The 19,150-nt window shown below is 41.8% G+C and overlaps 1 protein-coding gene across 2 annotated transcripts in view; it reads left to right on the plus strand.

The window, feature by feature from the left end:
- Positions 1 to 19,150, plus strand: part of KLHL2 (kelch like family member 2) — an 82,994-nt gene that overhangs the window by 40,104 nt on the left and 23,740 nt on the right. For both annotated transcript variants that reach the window (XM_006111707.4, XM_075930150.1), the window contains one exon: positions 11,243 to 11,405. In XM_006111707.4, coding sequence (XP_006111769.2) covers positions 11,243 to 11,405 — 163 coding nt within the window. The remainder of the gene's footprint in view (positions 1 to 11,242; positions 11,406 to 19,150) is intronic.

Raw genomic sequence — 19,150 nt, forward strand, 5'->3', positions numbered from 1 at the left:
GGGCTCGTGGAAAAACAAGATGGGGTTTTTGTGTCTGGCTACATTCCACCCCCTTGACACGCCTCACTATGTCTCAGAACGCAAGATGGCGGTGATGCCAGCACCTTTTGCCCTTCTTGGAGGAAGCTAAAATCGCCCTATCAGCAGGGTCTGATCAGATAATTTGGATCAAGGGATTGATTAGGATCACTTCCCAACGCCATATACCAGATTTGTGCAGAGGAGGTAGCAGTGTACACAAAATGCAAGCAATTACAACAAGTAAAATGGTTCATATAGTATTTACAATAGAGTGAAGGAAGGGAGTTAACGAAAGTCCTAGGTGTTGGGCTAGACAATCTAGCCATGAGGCTTTACATTTTTAGTTACAGCATGTCTTATCCCATACCGTTTGTTGCCACTTCCCTTGCCTCCCCCTCTTGACCTCCCCCCAGAGTTATTTAGAGGATTGTGGTAGTTGCTGTCATCGAACCAAGCACAATTTAAAAGAACTTCAGCCGGTCATAAGGGACTCACTGCCCTGACCGTCGGCTGACAGAATTGGCGTAGTCGGCAGGATTGTGCTATTGGTTCACATACAGCAACATGAAGCCTGTCATGATAGACATGGATTTTAGTGGTATAAAGAAAGGGTTTGCCCAGAAAGGTTGGGGCAACCCAAAATGGGATAGAGAAATGTTAGGAAAGGATTGGGGAAATCCTGAGGCTTTGTGGGTGCAGTTCTGTAAGTATAGAACTGCCTGCAAGCTAAAGAATGGGACAAAGCCTGAGTCTGTGGAAAGGAGCCACTTTCCATTTAGCAAGGAAAACAGGATCAGGCCCAGACAAGCAGGCAGAAATGAAAAACAGGATCAGGCCCAGACAAGCAGGCAGGTAACAGATAAGATTGAAAGCCTTGTGGTAGAACTGAGAAAAAGGCTGTAAGTACTGGAAATCTAAATCCTTAAGCATACTTACAAGAGTAATATCTGAAACAAAGCCAGTTTTATTTTAGAGATAAGAAAGTGTTTTAAGGAAAGAAGAAACACAGAGAATTTAAACTCTGCAGAGAATGGAGAGCAAATGCAGTTGTGCAAATGCTAAAATGGTGTAGATAGAAAATTGTGGTTTCTTTACAGTCATTCTGAAGGAAAAATGGGCCCTTTTTCCAAAGGAATGTCTGTAAATAATCCAGGCAAATTTGATTCAAATCTGAACATTTGATTAGAGAGACTGCTAAAAGAACTCTAAAGAGAGGGGGTTCTATTGGAACTGAACTACCCCATTGAATAAAAAGGGAATGTAATTGTTGTACAGCTATGTAGAAATAGTGTAAGAAAGGTTCAGAGAGAATGTATGTGTATCTGTGTGTAAATATATATATATTTATATAGTGTAAATAGATGAAATGTTAAGGTCCAGTAATCTTGTTTGTTTGTAGGTTTAAAACAAATTGGTTTGGTTTATTTTCAGTAAGACCATTTTAGTCCAAGTTGTTTAATGAAGGTACAAAAAAAAAAACTGTAAGCATAAAGAAAGAGTTACACTCTATGCAAAGTTTAATGTGGCTAAGTAGTGTTTTAAACAAAGATTGCACACTTTTCTGTAACATGCCATGTACACTACAGAATGAGTAAAAACTGCAAACAGACTAAAATGCTGTGAAAGCTCCAGGAGCCACACCAGGTTGTGATTCCCTTTGTGGTGCAAATGCCCTAGCTGGCAGCACAAAGAAGCTTTGCAGGTAATAGCTAAGTTTGATTGGCAAACTACCTAATATCAGAAAGTTCAAATTGTAGCCCTCCAGAAAGAAAGAAAGAAATAGGAGGTTGGGTATACTAGGAAAAGTTTAAATGTAAGCAGTCTTTTAAGAAGGCAGAGAGAAGACTGAGAAATTGGCATTTGTAAAAGATGTTACCCCTTTTGAACAAAATCTTGCAAAGGTTCGAGCATAGCCCTTGGTCTGATCAAGTGTTAACTGCTTGTCCATACAATTTCAGACCTAAAAGACAAAGTGGCTAACTACCTGTAAATATGTAAATCCTTGGCTCCAATGGAGAGGGAAACAGCTGCAGCTTTTGTCTTCTATGGAAAACCTGTAAAGAGGTGTTCTTTAAAATTGTCTGAATATAAGAATACAAATATGAAACTGGAAAAATGTAAAAAGCCTCTGCTGCAAAACTGGAGAGGTAAAAATGCATGTCCCTCAATACCCAGACAGAGCTAGATTCCCTTAAGGATGGGTGCTGAGAGTTAAAGCACCTCTCAGATTTATTTATTTTTTTTTCTTCCCTCAGGAATATGTTTAAGAAAAGGACCAGGAGGTATAAGGCTTAGTAAACAAGCTCACCCTCCTTACCAAATTAATAGTAAACAAACCTGTCTCATTGGGAAAAGTCATTTAGCATGTGAAAAGGGAAGGCAAAAAGTTTGGAGCCCTATATGGACATGGTTGAAGGAATAAGGAAAGTAAAGCAGACATTGGAAAGTTACTAGGAATGAGACATTTTCTTTGAAAGGACAAAGCAAGTGATTTAAGGAAATGTGAAGATAAAAGGTGGACTCCATGGGAGAATGGAAGGAATTAAGCAATGGTAGTAATATGTGAAGGGAAATCTTGTTTTAAAAATGACACCTTGTTTCTTTGCAGCCTCTTCCTTAAGCACTGTGCAAACCATCTATGCAGAGTTTAAATTCTCTGTGTTTCTTCTTTCCTTAAAACACTTTCTTATCTCTAAAATAAAACTGGCTTTGTTTCAGATATTACTCTTGTAAGTATGCTTAAGGATTTAGATTTCCAGTACTTACAGCCTTTTTCTCAGTTCTACCACAAGGCTTTCAATCTTATCTGTTACCTGCCTGCTTGTCTGGGCCTGATCCTGTTTTCCTTGCTAAATGGAAAGTGGCTCCTTTCCACAGACTCAGGCTTTGTCCCATTCTTTAGCTTGCAGGCAGTTCTATACTTACAGAACTGCACCCACAAAGCCTCAGGATTTCCCCAATCCTTTCCTAACATTTCTCTATCCCATTTTGGGTTGCCCCAACCTTTCTGGGCAAACCCTTTCTTTATACCACTAAAATCCATGTCTATCATGACAGGCTTCATGTTGCTGTATGTGAACCAATAGCACAATCCTGCCGACTACGCCAATTCTGTCAGCCGACGGTCAGGGCAGTGAGTCCCTTATGACCGGCTGAAGTTCTTTTAAATTGTGCTTGGTTCTGTTACAGCAACTGAAGGAGTCAGGTTAAAGCTTAAACAGTTACTATTTATTGTTACAGGGTAAACTTAGTTGTTAGATGCTACTACTGTGTTACAGATAACACAGACACTACAAAGGACAGGACAGAAATTACACTAATAAGTCACTTACAGGTACCATGAAACCCTTTGGTTCTCTGAGCTCTTATTAAATGCATGCAAAATAGACACATAGCAGGTATATATTCTCACCCCTGCGTTCCAGACTTGGCGTGGCCAGCGTCTTTCTCTCAATCCCTCGGGAAGAAGTAGGGCGAGGTTGGGCGTCCCACAGACCTCGGGAGACAATCAATACCTGCCAGCAGGTATAGATGATTGGAGCTCAAATAGGGTGGGCTGCTGAACCTCTTTTTATACCCCTTGGGTCATGAAGGCTTCTTCCTAGGCTCAAGTGGCCAATTAGGAAAAATGGCTTTGAATGCCAAGTTTCCCACGAAGGGTGCAAAGCATAATTTACACCTGGGAAAATGCAGACAATGGGCACCTCTGGTATGTGATGGGCGAAGATTCCTCTCTGGGACAGTGCAGGCGTGTCAATTACTGGTACTAGCCATCAGGGCGACGGGAGGCCCCGGGTCGTCAGCTAGCCCATTTACTGTCTGGTTTCTGTTTATGGTAGAGTCAGGGACAGGCAGCAAACCTGTGTTCCCAGGGCATCAAAGGCTGACTGCCTTTCTCTTGCTCTCTGGGGGGGGGGAAAAACAAAATGGGGCTCGTGGAAAAACAAGATGGGGTTTTTGTGTCTGGCTACAGGCCATTAGAAAAGTTTGGAACTAGGACCTACAGCACTGAAAGCATGAGCTTCTAAATAACTAAACCTATTAACTGGAAGCCTCAATTGATTCAGAGTTCTCAGATGTGGACCAGCTTCTAGACAAGGATAGAGATACATACTGTGTGTGTAGCTTACACTAGCACCCTTTTCATCTGAAATATATTTTGTAACCTTCAGGGGGAGGGAGATTTTTCACGTTATAGAAATTTTTAGCCTTTTAGGTCCTGTATTTCTAGGATTGATTTAATAGAACCATTGCCATCTCTGGATGGAGAAACCCTTGTACCAAGTGGCTCCTTTCAGATTGTGAATTTAGTCTTAAATCACCCTGTTAATATGTAATTGCAGAGGCTTATTGCAGTATTTTGTAATCTTTCAAGAATTTCAGAACACTATGAGCAAGTACTCTAACCTCTTCGTGCCATCTACAGTGGACTGTTAATGTTACACAAATGTATTTTAGGAACTAACTAAAAGGCAAGTATCTACACTGACTGCTTTCTTTAATACCACGATGGCTTCTGATTTCAAGCTTAATCAGGTAACAATTATCTCCAAGTCCTTGCTATCTTAATATTTTACTACAGCATTTTGTATGGGTTTAATTATCTGTTATTTTGGTACTTTTGCTGAATGCTTGTTTCTGATGTAAAACAATGCCTTCTTTGGATCCTGCCTACATTCTCCCTGGCCAGGTCCATGAGGTCAGCAAGCTTTTTCCGGAAAGCCAGTATGTAGTACACCACCTATTTGGAGAGGCCTTCCTTTCTTCATCTCCTAGCAAGCCCAGGGCTCCCCTTGCTCTCCTTCCAGGCAGTAACTCAAATAGAGAGAACCCTGTGGATTCCTGGGATACCTCTCTGCATGCAGTGTCCCAAGCTATGAGTGCTGGTGCATAATGGTCTTCAGTATCTGTGTTAGCATCCCATTGAATGTCTCCACTAGAGATGTCAAAATGCAGGTAATTGTATAAACATATAACTGCTGAAAAAACTCAGCAGTTACATGGTTACATACACCAGGAGCTACTGTATGCCACTCCTGGAGAGCCAGCTACCACCATGCACCTCTGCTTCTGTATCAGCAGTATGGGGTGGCAGGCGGCTCCCTGGGAAACAGTGCATGCAGGGAGCAGGCTTTTAAGATAGTTCCCTGCGCATACTGCCTCTCCTCTACACTGCTGCCTCTGTATCAGAGGCAGCAGTGCAGAGTGGCAAGTGGCTCCCAAGGAGTTGGTGCATGCTTGGAGCCAGCTCTTGTCTACTGTTCTTCTCCCAGGGATCCAAGGTTTATCAGTTAACTGTTAACACATTTATACACTCACATCCCTACTCTGCACCAGTCTGGACTGAGGGTGGTATGCTGAGGCCTTGGTGTGCCAGACCCCACATTTCTCCCACAAGCATCAGAGCAGTATTGAAATGAAGGTGGACCTCTGGTCTGTAAGGACCTCCCTGGGGGACCCCACTCTGCTGAAAATGGTCATCTGTGCATCTGCCCCATAAGGCTCTCATGGTTTGGGCTGTGGAGCATTAGGGCTTATATAAGAACTGCAAAATGAGGCATTTAGGAGGGAACCAAGAAGTTTTGTTTGGTGCTTTATGGCTAGATATGTGCTTTCATTCAAATATGGCCCAGGACACCTAGAGCAATTTCAAGTTTTAGCACAGCACGATAAAAAGATGCTTATGCATTTTCTTACTTTTAACAACCTCTTTGTGGTGCTCAGTGTTCAGATACTAGTATGACAAGGGTTATTAAAAAGTCTCTGAAGTAAATTTGTTTTTATTTTAATCTTCTCAAATCTTTAATGTAAATTTCAGAGCAGTTTCTTTATTAAAGGATATATACTGTGTGATCTATAGAGAAAGTTATTGTGTCCTCTCCTCTACTGCTTATCCTTTGGAATAACATACTGAGCGGTAGACTGCAAAGGAGCAAGATGGTATCCGTTTTGGCAAGAACCAACTACTCTGAATGTCATCCTGGCTGCTGTTTGTTATAGTTAGGTGTATAAAACTTTTAACCCCCACTTGTATCCTTTTTCATGGATTTATTAGAGCAGCAACTTAATTTTTCCTTCTCAGATGAATATCCTGAATGTTTTAAATATTTAGGACTTTTGTTGCTTTAGAGCCAATAATTCTACAGATGCAAAACTGCAAATAGCTACATGTAATCCTTATTCGTATAGCCTAGTAACTAGAGCTGAGTATGTAATTCTGACTGGGTAAATTTAGGTTCTTCTTTTCCCCCTACTGGTGGACTATACATGAGCACATTGAGACCTTGATGAATTTATTTCCTACAGAACTAAAATGTCTATGAATCTTTTAGTGTACAAACTCATTACAGCTATGTAGAATCTGGTAGGTAATGCTTAATTGTGATTTGGTCTTCTAACCTTCCTAGTATTTCTGTTCTCTGGAGGAATGGGTAAGCGTGTCAGCATTAATATTTGTGTATGCAAATTGAAAACTTGGTTTCCATATGAAACCCTTAATACTTGCTCTTTTTCAACAGTCATTCAAATATTAGTGGATAGAAAAAACAAGGAAAGCAAGCATGTTCAAAAACAAGTTATTTAAAAATGCTGAGAAGTATTCACAGACTTTTTTGCTTAGCTGAGCTTCTATTATGGTGCCTTGATTAAAAACCACTCAATATGGGAGACTAAGCCTCTTGCAGTAAGTGTCCCAATTAAATGGACAGCTGGGTAATTGTAACATAATGAGATTTTGTTAATAATAAAAATATTATTTTCTTCCATTTTCCTGTAATCAGAGTAGGCACAGTGCAGCCTGTGGAATACTCGCAGAATAGATTGCTGCTGGCACACTAATAGAACCAAGTTTCAAATAAAAAATAGTTTGGACCTTTTTCTTACAACTCTTCAAACAGTGGGAATTACACAATGAAATCTTTCTTCACTTTAACTCTGTTCTTCTTAGCTTTCTTTCTGCCTACCTCTCATTTTATAACTCTATCATCTTAATGCCATCTAAGGGTATCTACACAGTGCAGCTATTTTGGGATACTGGAGGTATCCCAAAATAGCTACCCTGCATCTTAACAAGCTGCCCATTATTTTGAAATACTTTTCGAAATAACAGGCGCACTATTTGAACGTCCCTGTAACTCTCATTCCACGAGAGTTGAAGGATGTCTCGAAATAGTGCGTTAATTTTAAATTTGGCGCTCTGTAGATGTGCCAAATTTCAAAATAAGCTGTTTTGAAACAGAATTGAAATAAGATATACAATTTGCATACTGCAAATTGCATATCTTATTTTGAGTTGAGGGTGCTGTGTAGATCCACCGTAAGAAGGTGCATAAGAAGAGTCCTATGTGAGATTAAAAGTTGTTTTTTCTCAACCAACAGAAGTTGGTTCAGTAAAAGTCTCCAACTTTGTGTGTCTAATATCCTTTGACCAACACAATTGCAATAACATTGCATACCTTCTTCAAAATGAGCAGTATGACTTGCACCTTCCTTACCTACGCGTTACACAAGAATGCCACAGACTTATTTTTTCCTCCACGTGACTTACTATTGCAAGTCTGCTCTAGGTTTTAAAATCTTTCTAATTGTTGCTGTACTTGTCGCATATAGAAATGGCTTAATAATCATTTCACACTTAATTTTAATTAAACAAAAGACAGGACTATGCAGCACTTTAAAGACTAACAAGATGGGTTTGTTAGGTGATGAGCTTAATAAACCATCTTGTTAGTCTTTAAAGTGCTGCATAGACCTGTCTTTTGTTTCAGCAAGACCAGACTAACACAGCTACATCTCTATTACTATTTTTAATTTTAATGAGTTCTTTATTTTAGAATATTAAAAACAAAAAATGCTTTAATTAGGAAATGGTGAATGAACATAAGAACGGCCGTACTGGGTCAGACCAAAGGTCCATCTAGCCCAGTAGCCTGTCTGCTGACAGTGGGCAGCAGCAGGTGCCGCAGAGAGGGTGGACCGAAGACAAGGATCAAGCTATTTGTCTCCTGCCATCCTTCTCCAGCCTCTGACAAACAGAGGCCAGGGACACCATTTCTGTCCCCTGGCTAATAGCCTTTTATGGACCTAACCTCCATGAAATTATCTAGCTTCTCTTTAAACTCTGTTATAGTCCTAACTTTCACAGCCTCCTCTGGCAAGGATTTCCACAGGTTGACTACACGCTGTGTGAAGAAGAACTTTCTTTTATTAGTTTTAAACTTGCAGAAGAAAACTTCACTCAAAGGCACAATTCTAGTACAGAATAATCTCATGTTGAGTTTTCTGTTGAATGAGTACTTCGTGGCATTACGTTATTACCTCTCTGCTGTGCCTCTGAAAAACATAAAACATTTCACCTGTTGTCTGCAAGTAGTTAATTTTTTATTGCTAAATATTTTTTAAAGTAATAGAGTTTTCAAGGGCTAAACTTAAAATTATCTGGATAGCAATTCTACCCAGAAAGTCTACCATCTGAACTTCTTTGGGAGCTGGATAGAGTCCTTTGTGAGATGAGTGGCATCCTTCATGACTGGTCCATACTGAGATGAAAAATATGCACTATAGTTTTGACTTCCCTGGTCCATCACCATCGGGACCTCACTGGTCCCAGATGAGGGATTTTGCCGGGCTAGGGGAGGTCATATGTGGCCCCCCTGTTAGTGGTCCCCCTGGCCCTGGACCAGCTGCCAGCATCCTGACTTGCTCCCTCTGTGCTGCCAGCCTCATTGCCCTGCCAGTCCCCCACACTCCCTCTCTTGCTGTGCTGAGCTACACCGCTGGGTTGTGCCTAGCAGCCTAGCTGTGAGAAGCCCAGCTGCTAGCCCTCGACCAGGATTCTCTGGTCCTGGAACATCTGTGGTCTTGTTGGACCATGGATATTGCCTGACCAGGATTCCCAGTTGACAGAGGTTCAACCTGTACTACCTTTAATTGGATTAGGCTATGAATGGTTTCACTCAACATACTTATACAAGCTCTGCCGTAGGATTGTCACGGAAGGACTTTGATCTAGAAAATTTTTTACAGAAAGACTACGTCTAAACTACACCCCTCTGTCGGCAGAGGGATGTAAATGAAACACTTTGAAAGTGCAAACGAAGCGGGGATTTAAATATCCTGCGCTTCATTTGCATAATCACGTCATGGTGCTGTTTCAATTGAGGACCTTTCGAAAAGGCGCCCCGTTGTCAAAAAAACCTTGTCTAAACTGCAGTTTGTTTCGAAATGGCGTATGTTCAAAACAGCGCCATGATGCGATTATGCAAAATTAAGCACGGGATATTTAAATCCTCGCTTCGTTTGCACTTTCAAAGTGCTTCATTTACATCCCTCTGCCGACAGAGGGATGTAGTTTAGACACACCTTAAGATAGTAACCATGTGCTTTTATTTATTACTGGAGTCTTTAGTTATGATCTTGTGGGGTGTGTCTCATAATTGGAACAGTTTAGAAGTAACAGCCTCTGGTGTGAAGAAAGACACACAAATATGGCACCAGATAATGATTAATAATTATTTACAATGCTAACTATTGCAATGGATATGAAGTTCTTTAGATTAACATTTTTCAAACAGTAACGGTGGTCATCTGATCACTGGGACTTTGGAAAGTGAGAAATCTGAAGTACCAAGACATCTCAAGATGCTCAGAATCACCGTATATGGAATTAGTGGAGTAATTTTACTACTTAGTAACAAAAGCAGCAAAGCATGCATCATAAACATGTTCCTAAATTAAATAGAAGGCAGTTTTGTGGGCCAAAATTTTTGTTTGGGAAGACCTGATCAAGAATATGAGGAGATAAATAAGGAGATTTGGAACAAGTAACCATGTCTTGTATGAATTTAGCATAATTCACATCATGCACGTGCAGTATTTTTTCACATCATACATGTGCAGTGGTGTTAGATTTCAGAAAAACAATGATGGAGAAACTTTAAAAAAAAAAACCAACAAATAGACTAGTAACACCTTAAAGACTAACAAAACATGTAGACCGTGGTATGAGCTTTCATGGACACAACCTAAAGAAGTGGGTTGTGCCCACGAAAGCTCATGATTCCATCTACATGTTTTGTTAGTCTTCAAGGTGCTACTAGTCTATTTGTTGTTTTTTTTAAAAAGTTTCTCCTGTTGTAGACTAACTAGGCTACCCCTCTGAAGCTTTTGAATGATGGAGAACTTAGTGAGAGATACTCAGTGAGAGAATTCCTATCCAACATTGTAGAAGGAAGCTTGGTAATCCTAAAATGCTATAAATAAGGCACATTTGACTATAATTCCTCTGACAGAGAGCAATAACAGTTATTTGGAAGAGAGGAGTTCTCCTGAAGAGAGACTAAAGTTGAATACCTTTAGAGTGGCTCAGTGATGACTAACGAGGCATAAGTCTACAATATTTCAGTGGGCATTGTATGAGGGTAGTGACTTGGGTAGTGAAAAGCGCTAGGAGCAAGAAGATAAGTAAGAGGGAGAAAAACATGAGCTTAATGTTATTAAGTTTACTTACACCATGGCTACATCTAGACTGGCATGATTTTCCGCAAATGCTTTTAACGGAAAAGTTTTTCCGTTAAAAGCATTTACGGAAAAGAGCATCTAGATTGGCATGGATACTTTTCCGCAAAAGCACTTTTTGCGGAAAAGCGTCCATGTCAATCTAGACGCTGTTTTACGCAAGAAAGCCCCGATCACCATTTTCACCATCGGGACTTTTTTGCGCAAAACAGTTTTTAGCTGTCTACACTGGCCCTCTTGCGCAAAAACATTTCCGGCAAAGGGCTTTTGCCCTAACGGGAATGTCAAAACATTTGCACAAGAAGCACTGATTTCATACAGTAGAACGTCAGTACTTTTGTGCAAAATCAAGCGGCCAGTGTAGACAGCTGGCAAGTTTTTGCGCAAAAGCAAGTGCTTTTGCGGAAAAACTTGCTAGTCTAGACGCAGCACATGAGTAATTTGTGGAGTGATTTTCAAAGGGAAATAGCAAAAGCCCCCATTCTTATGACCCTTAAAACTAAACTTCACAGAAAGCTAATGAATGTATGTTTGCAGAGAGATGAATGAGAATTACCTAGTAAGTTTTTCTAGCTCTAACTCTTGATACTTTTCTAATCTCTAGAGTAGTGTAAAATGTTTATATTTTTGTGCTTTTGTCTTACAGATGTCATAGAATGGTAGCATAAAATCAGATGGGATATTAACTAGGTTTTGCTTCTTGCAGGTTCTTCTCCCAGCAGCTGGTCTGTTACAATTGCAGGATGTGAAGAGGACTTGTTGTGAGTTTTTGGAATCCCAGCTTCATCCTGTCAACTGTTTAGGCATTCGTGCTTTTGCTGATATGCATGCATGTACAGATCTATTGAACAAGGCCAACACGTATGCAGGCAAGTCTAACATGGAACAGAAAATAATCTGCTTTATTAGTGTGTTTTTGTTAAGAAAGTGCTTTTTCTAGTATGCTCTAATGAAAGGGAATGTATCCAAAATGTTGGAGATAAGTACTTGTTCTGAGACAAGTGTAGTGGCATCTATAACATTTATCACAGGAAGAAAAAGGCTTCTGGCCAAAACATTGGTTATGTGGTTACAGATATATCTTCATGTGTTGTAATTGTCAGGGCCAGAAGTCAAGAAATTTGTGATCCAGCAAAGGATTCACTTAGCTTGTAACCCTTGTAGTTCTGGGCTATCTTGTATACTGGATTGATAAGTTGGTGGGGACTTTCTTGGGCTCTTCCAAGTCCCTAGTTAACTAAGCCAGTTTTTGGGCACCATGAAGATAAATACCAGTTTTCATTTTTTTTTTAAATAAGCGTTTAGTTCTGTTCCTTTTGGAGACCATCTTGACAGCATAGTCAGTGTAAACCAATGTAAGCCAACTGCTAAAGCTAAAAGGAAAAAGCATATGGGCACTACTGTAGGAGGAGGCTGGGAGAGAACTAAAGGTCCCATGCACTGAACATACTCTATATATTTAAAATGAGTCATAAACCAAAATAAGCTTGGAGTGTTTCTCAAAGAATAATCTTACTATCTCTCACCAGAATTATTAGCCCAGGGGCTATTCAGAGTGGGTGGGTAAGTGGGGAGGGGGGGGACAGGAATCCATTATGTTCATGGGTGGGTATAGCAAAACTCTGCTGGCCTTCTCTGAAATGAAAATCCAGGGGACTGAAGCTCACTTGAACAGCTGTGTTACTGCAGGTTTTCTTGCTACTACTGTGACTTCATTAGCTCCTACAAGCAGAAATCTCTTTTTTTACAACTTACACTAGCATTACTAGAAGCATACTGAGGACATGCTGCATAGTCCTTTTCCATAAGAACAGCCATTCTGGGTTAGACTAAAGGTCCATCTAGCCCAGTATCCTGTCTTCTGACGGTGGCCAATGCTAGGTACCCCCAGAGGGAATGGAGAGAACAAGTAATCATCAAGCGTTCTCACCCATTCCCAGCCTTTGACAAAAAGAGGCTAGGGACTCCATTCCTACCCATCCTGACTAATAGCCATTGATAGACTTATCCTCCATGAATTTTATGTATCTCTGTACCCTGCTGGCTGCTCCAGTGGCATGTAAAGATGATGATGTGAGATAGAGACTGCACCAAATGGATATCCTACTGACTGCTTCTCTTCTCAAAATCTTGCCTGTCCAGCCCAAAGTTTGAAATGCTACTAGAAAAGTGCCTGGAGCTCCACTCTCCCACCTCATCCCCAGATGGAAAGGTGCCACATTTCCTAACTGCTCATATAACTTACTACCACAGTAGGCCACAAGCATACACCCCAAGAACTACCACCAGAAGGAACATCAGATGGTAGGGGTGCTTCCCTGAGGTGCTTGGGAAGGTTAGAACTCTCATGATTCCCTATTTTATTTCTTCTTACTAAATTTTATGTTGCTCCTAATACATAATGTATAAATGGCCTTGACATTCTAAAGTGCTTCTGAAATTTGAAAGCATTATCTCCCTATTTGTGAATATATTGCATAATTTTTCTGCTGTAGATTGTAAGTGTATTAAGGTTAGTACAGCTGAGAGAGAGGTGGTTGCAGAATCCATCACCCGATGAATAGTTAGCAGTCTAATGATTTTGTTTGTTTAATATACTCGGATATGTACTTTTTATGAAATTATGAATTTTTCTGAATTGCAAACTGTAGAATAATAATAAAATTCCCTAAAAGCTCTCTGAACTTATCACAGAAATGTTGGGTTGGAAGGGACATTAATAAGACATCATGCCCAGCCCCACATGCTGAGGCAGGACCAAATAAACTTAGACCATCCCTGATAGGTATGTTTTCTAATCTGTTCTTTAAAAACCTCAATTGATAGTGTGTCATAGTACTCTACTAACTGCTGGGTAGTGCCCCCTTTGGCTGATTCTAGGGATCAGTTCCACCTGGTTCAGTGCCCCCTTTCTTCTCTGCCACCATTGTAGCTCTCTTTGCATTCTCAGTGCTGCAGTACTATGTGGCTGGAAGCAGACGGGCTGTAGCAGCCCCGCCCATGGCAGGGAGCAACTCTAGCCTGGCCATGGTGGGTGGCAGTGGGTAGGCGCTGCTGCCTGCCTACCTCCATTTAATCAGCTAACTGGTTAAAATTTAATTTTTTAACTGGTCAACTAATTAAGCAGGATTTTGTATCCCTACTAGCTTTCAATAGATGTTTTTCTGAAGTTAGCTGGCACTTTCAGTGGACATCAAGGAGTCAATGGCCATTCAGACTGAAAGATTTTCTTCCCTAGAGAGGTTATGGATTAAGTAGATGTGTAGGGTAACATAAGATTCTTGTATTTTTGCAGCTTGTACTATACTATCTTGCACCAGCTCTGTAGGTGAAATTACTTCGGATTTCAATATTTGCAATCTGCCACTTCTTATGATCACTGAATAGAACTGAAAATGTATATTGCTCAAAAGAGCATTCTTGTGTAAAATCTGGTACAACTCTCTTTAAGCACACGTTTTAGCAAAACCATTTTTCCAATTCTATTTTGAGCAGTAATTTCTGTTGCTATGCTTCTTTTGTCCTTGTTGCTATGATTTTGTAATGTGTTGCAGAATGCTGTTTTTTAAACATAAAAAAGTAAAGTAAATTAGATAAATATTCCAGGTGAATTTAAAATTAAACATCTGAGTTTAAGTTGGCAGAGAAAATCCTCTTACATCAGTACGATGCATTATTATTTAGCCTAGCTGATGGTCATACATTGCCATTAGAGTAAAAAATGCTAACTAATGGCATTTGTAGTACTCAGGATTCACTGGTGATGTCCTGACAGGTCTCCTGCTCCATCTACAATAACCATTCAGCTGCATGCATTCTTGTGTTTTGCTCTCCTGTTTTCTGTGTTGACCATGTGCAATTAATCAACACAACAGACTCAGAGAGCCCCCAAAGATGACAATATCAGATAAGGATTGAAGATACTCGGCCAGGTTTATTGTCAAATGAAGTATGGTAATAGTTGTCAGTAGACTCGCCACTGAACCACTATGCATATGTACCTCCTGGCAGTGGATGCATAGGGTTGCCAGGTGTCTGGTTTTTGAATGAAACAGTCAGGTATTTGAGCTTTCTGTCCGGGAAACAAATTGAGAAAATACTGGATATATAAATGTCCAGTATTTTCTAATTAAGTTTTTATTATTATCATGAGTATCAGTACGTAGTTGTGTACTGCCTGGCTGTTAGACACACTCACGCTGTGTGAGCATGTCTACCAGCTAGGCAGTATGCAACTACGCAGTAGAGAGGAGCGGGGCGGGGCTCGGATGGAATCCCTGAGGCCAGATTCGCTTATGTGCCCTGCTGGGACCATGCATGGGACGGGCAGCACTCTGGGATCTGCATGCGCCCGGGACAGCTCCACTCCCCGCCTCTCCTGCTCTCCCCATGGCCAGCCCCGCTCCCCAGCAGCCAGTTACCCTCTGGCCAGCACCGCTCCCCCCAAGCCCCTCCCAGCCAGCCCTGCTTCCTGCTGGCCAGTCTCTCCCTCCTCCCCCGCCCCCCGATTTCCTCCGGCCAGCCCCGCTCTCCCCTCCCGGCCGGTGTCCCCCCCCCCCCCCCTCCGGCCCCCCATCTGAGATCAAGTGTGCCCGGTATTTTTTTTTAAACCATCTGGTAACCCTATGCATGCAGCTGGATGGATTTCACCATTGCTCTTTAGACCTTAACAAGTACCTACAGAAGCAAAACTTTCTTATAGTATCTCCGGCATCCATCATTCCCTCCCTGAATTTGGGAGACCGATATGCCACTATCAACCTGAAAGATTCATCTTCCATTTGGTGATGTTTCTGGGACACAGGTGCATCCTATGTTTTAGGGTGGTTTTGGCTCACTATCACTTTGTGGACTTCCCTTTTGGCCTGGCTACAGCTCTGAGTGTGTTTCCGAAGTGCATGGCAGTTGTTACAGCGTACCTCAGATGTCAGGGTATCCAAAGTGACTAGCTTGTCACAGTCTGCTTCAAGGGGCAGGTCCAACACGATGTTTAAGTCTTCCTAGCTACATGTTGCTCTTTGGGGCTTCTGGTCAATAACATGAAGGCCACATTAATATCAGTTAAAAAAACAGAAGTCACCAGAAACAAAATACAGGACTATGTAGCATTTTAAAGATTAACTAGGTGGTTTATTAGATGATGAGCTTTCGTGGGCCAGACCCACTTCCTCAGGTCAAGAATTCCTTGATTTGATCTGAGGAAGTGGGTCTGGCCCACGAAAGCTCATCATCTAATAAACCATCTTGTTAGTCTTTAAAGTGCTACAGAGTCCTGTATTTTGTTTCAGCTACAGCAGACTAACACGGCTACATTTCTATCAGAAGTCACCAGAGCAGTGCTTACCTCAACCCACATGAGACCATTTCTGCTGCTCACCTGCTATGAGCCTCATCATAGAAGTGTCCAAGTTTCCCCGGGCCACAGTGTACCTGCACCTGCTGGGGCATATGGCAGCATGCACTTACATGGTCTTCCATGCTCTGTATATGACCTTTCCAGCAGTGGATGGCATTGACGTATTCCCAGTCCAGAGATCACCTGGAATAGAGAGTAACCATTTGTCTGGCGGTACTTACCTCACTCCAGTGATGGGTCAATCCAGAGAAACCCCGGAAGGAGTTTCCATTCAATAATCCCAAGCTCTCCTTCGAACTAGTGTCAGATGCCTTAGCCTCCGGCAGGGGAATGCACCTCAGAAATCTCTGGATCCAGAATCTGTGAACTCTGGTGGAAGTGAACTTGCATATAAATGTCAGGGAGCTCAGAGTGGTTTGGCTGGCCTGTGGAGTCGTCTTGATGCTCATATCAGGCAAAATGGTGCAAGACCTCATGGACAATGCGGCCTTGATGTTCCACATCAACAGCAAGGAGGAGCACACGTGTCAGCTCTGTGCCAAGAGGCTCTTTGACTCTGGGACTTCTGCATAAGCCACGACATTCATCTGGAAGCAGGTCACCTCTTAGACATCAGAAATGTCTAGCAGATCATATCAGCAAGGACTTCTTCTCTCATCATGAGTGGTGGCTTCACCCAGAGGTAGCCTGCATGATTCCCCAGAGGTGGGGAACTCTCCAGGTGGACCTATTGATCACCAGGCAAAATAGAAAATGCCTTCAGTTTTGCTCCCAGCAGATCCTGGGCAAGGGCTCCCTCTCTGATGCCTTCCGCCTGTTGTGAGCTGATGGCTGATGTATGCGTTTCTGCAAATCCCTCGTATCATCTGAGTCCTAGTAAAGATCAAGAGAGACAAGAAACAGATTATTGTGATCATCCCAGCGTGGCCTCACCAACACTGAACATGGTGATGGGCTTTCCCTGGCCTCTTGTCTGCCATCCAGATCTCCTGTCACAGGACCAGTCGTCTCCTGCACCCAAACTTTGAGTCTCTGTACTTTTGTGTGGATGTTCTGTGATTGAGCATGTTTTCCTGTTTTGAGCCAGGAAGAACATACTTGAAGTAATCTATGACATTGATTTACCTGATTAAGTGGACAAAGCTTTTCTGCAAGATGTTGGAACCCAGTATTTTCCTCCTCATGCTCTCTGGTGTAATCTGTTCTCTACTACTTGGTGCAGCTCAGGAACTAGGGTCTGTCACATTGTTCCACCAGAGTGCTGATACCAGATTTGCTAGTTACTCTGGGGTATGCTCAATTATTAGGGTTTCTCTTATGGTGAAGGTGAGGAGGTTAATAATTCTTTCAGTGTGCTGTTTGTGTTATTTATACACTCATAAGCTGTACTTCTCCCTTCTGCCAATTCCTTTCCAGTGGAGCTCTTCTGCAGGAACTACATAGACACTCAGATCCACTAAGATACTCCAGAGCATGTCTGAGAGTACTGGTTAATCAACGCTTCTGAGTACGTCCCTGCACTCAGCAGACTGGGTTGCACAGCAATACCAAGCTCTGACTCTCCTGTGCCTTTGGACTCAGTGGGTTGCATTTAACAGTACTTTAAGCTGCCACCCTCCTATACCCCTCAGGTTCAGGACTTTCCTATTCCCAATTTCACACCATAAACATTTGATGAGCAAACCCCACATGATTTTTGGGTGCTACAGGGATCTTTAGCTTAGGTACAAGAAGCATTGTTGCAGAGTGAATGGGGAAGTCAAAACACCTCAGGAGGGGAGAGAGTAGAGAGGAAAAGAGAGAAAAGCAACTAGTTTAACAATGAAAGTTATTTATTTCTAGGTAGTAAGCATATAAGGGGAGTAAAACAAACAAAACAGTAACAATATTAAATCTAACTTAAATCTGATTACAAATGTTAGAGCTCGCAAACCATAACTGATTACATAAGGCAGGGTCTGGAGACTGTACCTAGAGAGAGACAGAGGGAGGAGAGAGAGAGAGACACACCACTCTGTGAAGCTTGAACTGATTGTGATTCCCAGATGGTGATGGTAGCGGGAGATCCAGAGTGGTGTAAGCATGTTAAGTATCGGATAATTGACTAATCTAATATTGATGCATTTTTCATCGACTATTTGATTATTCGATAGAGTACCTCCGCCTTTGAAGTACAAAGATGCAAGTGCTGAAGCCCGGGTTCAACCAGGGACTCCCTCACTGACTCCAGGCTCTGTGTGGCACTGCTGCTTTGAAACACCGCTGTGGCATTCCAAAGTGGCAGCGGTGCACAGAGCCCAGGGTCAGCTGTGACGTTAATTTGAACGTTTTCTTTATAGATAAAACAGCTAGAGCAGGGGTCTCAAACTCATGGACTGCAGGCCATCTGTGGCCAAAGCATCTTCACAATCCAGCCCGGGAATCCAAGTGCATTCCACTTCCTCTGTTGCTGCCCTGCCCTGGGCTCTCCCTGAGGTCACATCCCTTGGGGGACAGGATGCAGTGGGGAGTAGAAGGTGGTGGGAAGGGGTGCGGCTTGGGGAATGGGTACAGAAACATGCCCCCGCACCTCTCTTGAGCTGCTTGGACTCCCAAACCAGACTGCAAAAATGCTCCATCTCTAGATGGGCTTTGAGTTTGAGACCCCTGAGCTAAAGACATTTTAAAAAAATGATAGCTAATGCTCTGGGAAATAATTGAGAAAAGTCCTTTCCTACCTGGTCAGTTGTTTAGATCCCCACTATGGAACACACTCCACAATTTGAGAAACATTAACATAGCATTCTCTTAAACTCTTAATGCAAATTTATATGAAGTGAACTGTTATTGGTGAAGGATGTAAAGCTTCTGGCAGTGAAGTATGTCCTCCTATTATTTCAGAAAGAAGGCTTTGAAAATAGCACTCCAGCTAGATAAGTAATATTCTGTTTGACTGGAAACCCTATTAAAAATGTTCAAAAGATATGTGAAGCTTCAGATTCTGGTTGCTGTGTCTTGCTCCACAGGCCAACAGGAACGGAAGCATACAAAACTTTTAAGGGTTGTCTTGAGGTGACAGTGCAAAGGGAGTAGGAATAGAAAGGACAGGATGATTTTGGAAGCAAGTTTCTATAGTATAGTAAGTACAATTAAAATGTGTATTTTAGAGAAGGGTGGTCTTTTGAAGAATTTAAAAATGCTATTTCTGAAGGTACAGTCATTTAGGCTGAATGCAGAGATTGTGCATCTAAATAAACATGCAAGGATTTTTTTTGAGAA

Source organism: Pelodiscus sinensis, chromosome 5, assembly GCF_049634645.1.
Source record: "Pelodiscus sinensis isolate JC-2024 chromosome 5, ASM4963464v1, whole genome shotgun sequence".
Lineage (NCBI taxonomy): Eukaryota > Metazoa > Chordata > Testudines > Trionychidae > Pelodiscus > Pelodiscus sinensis.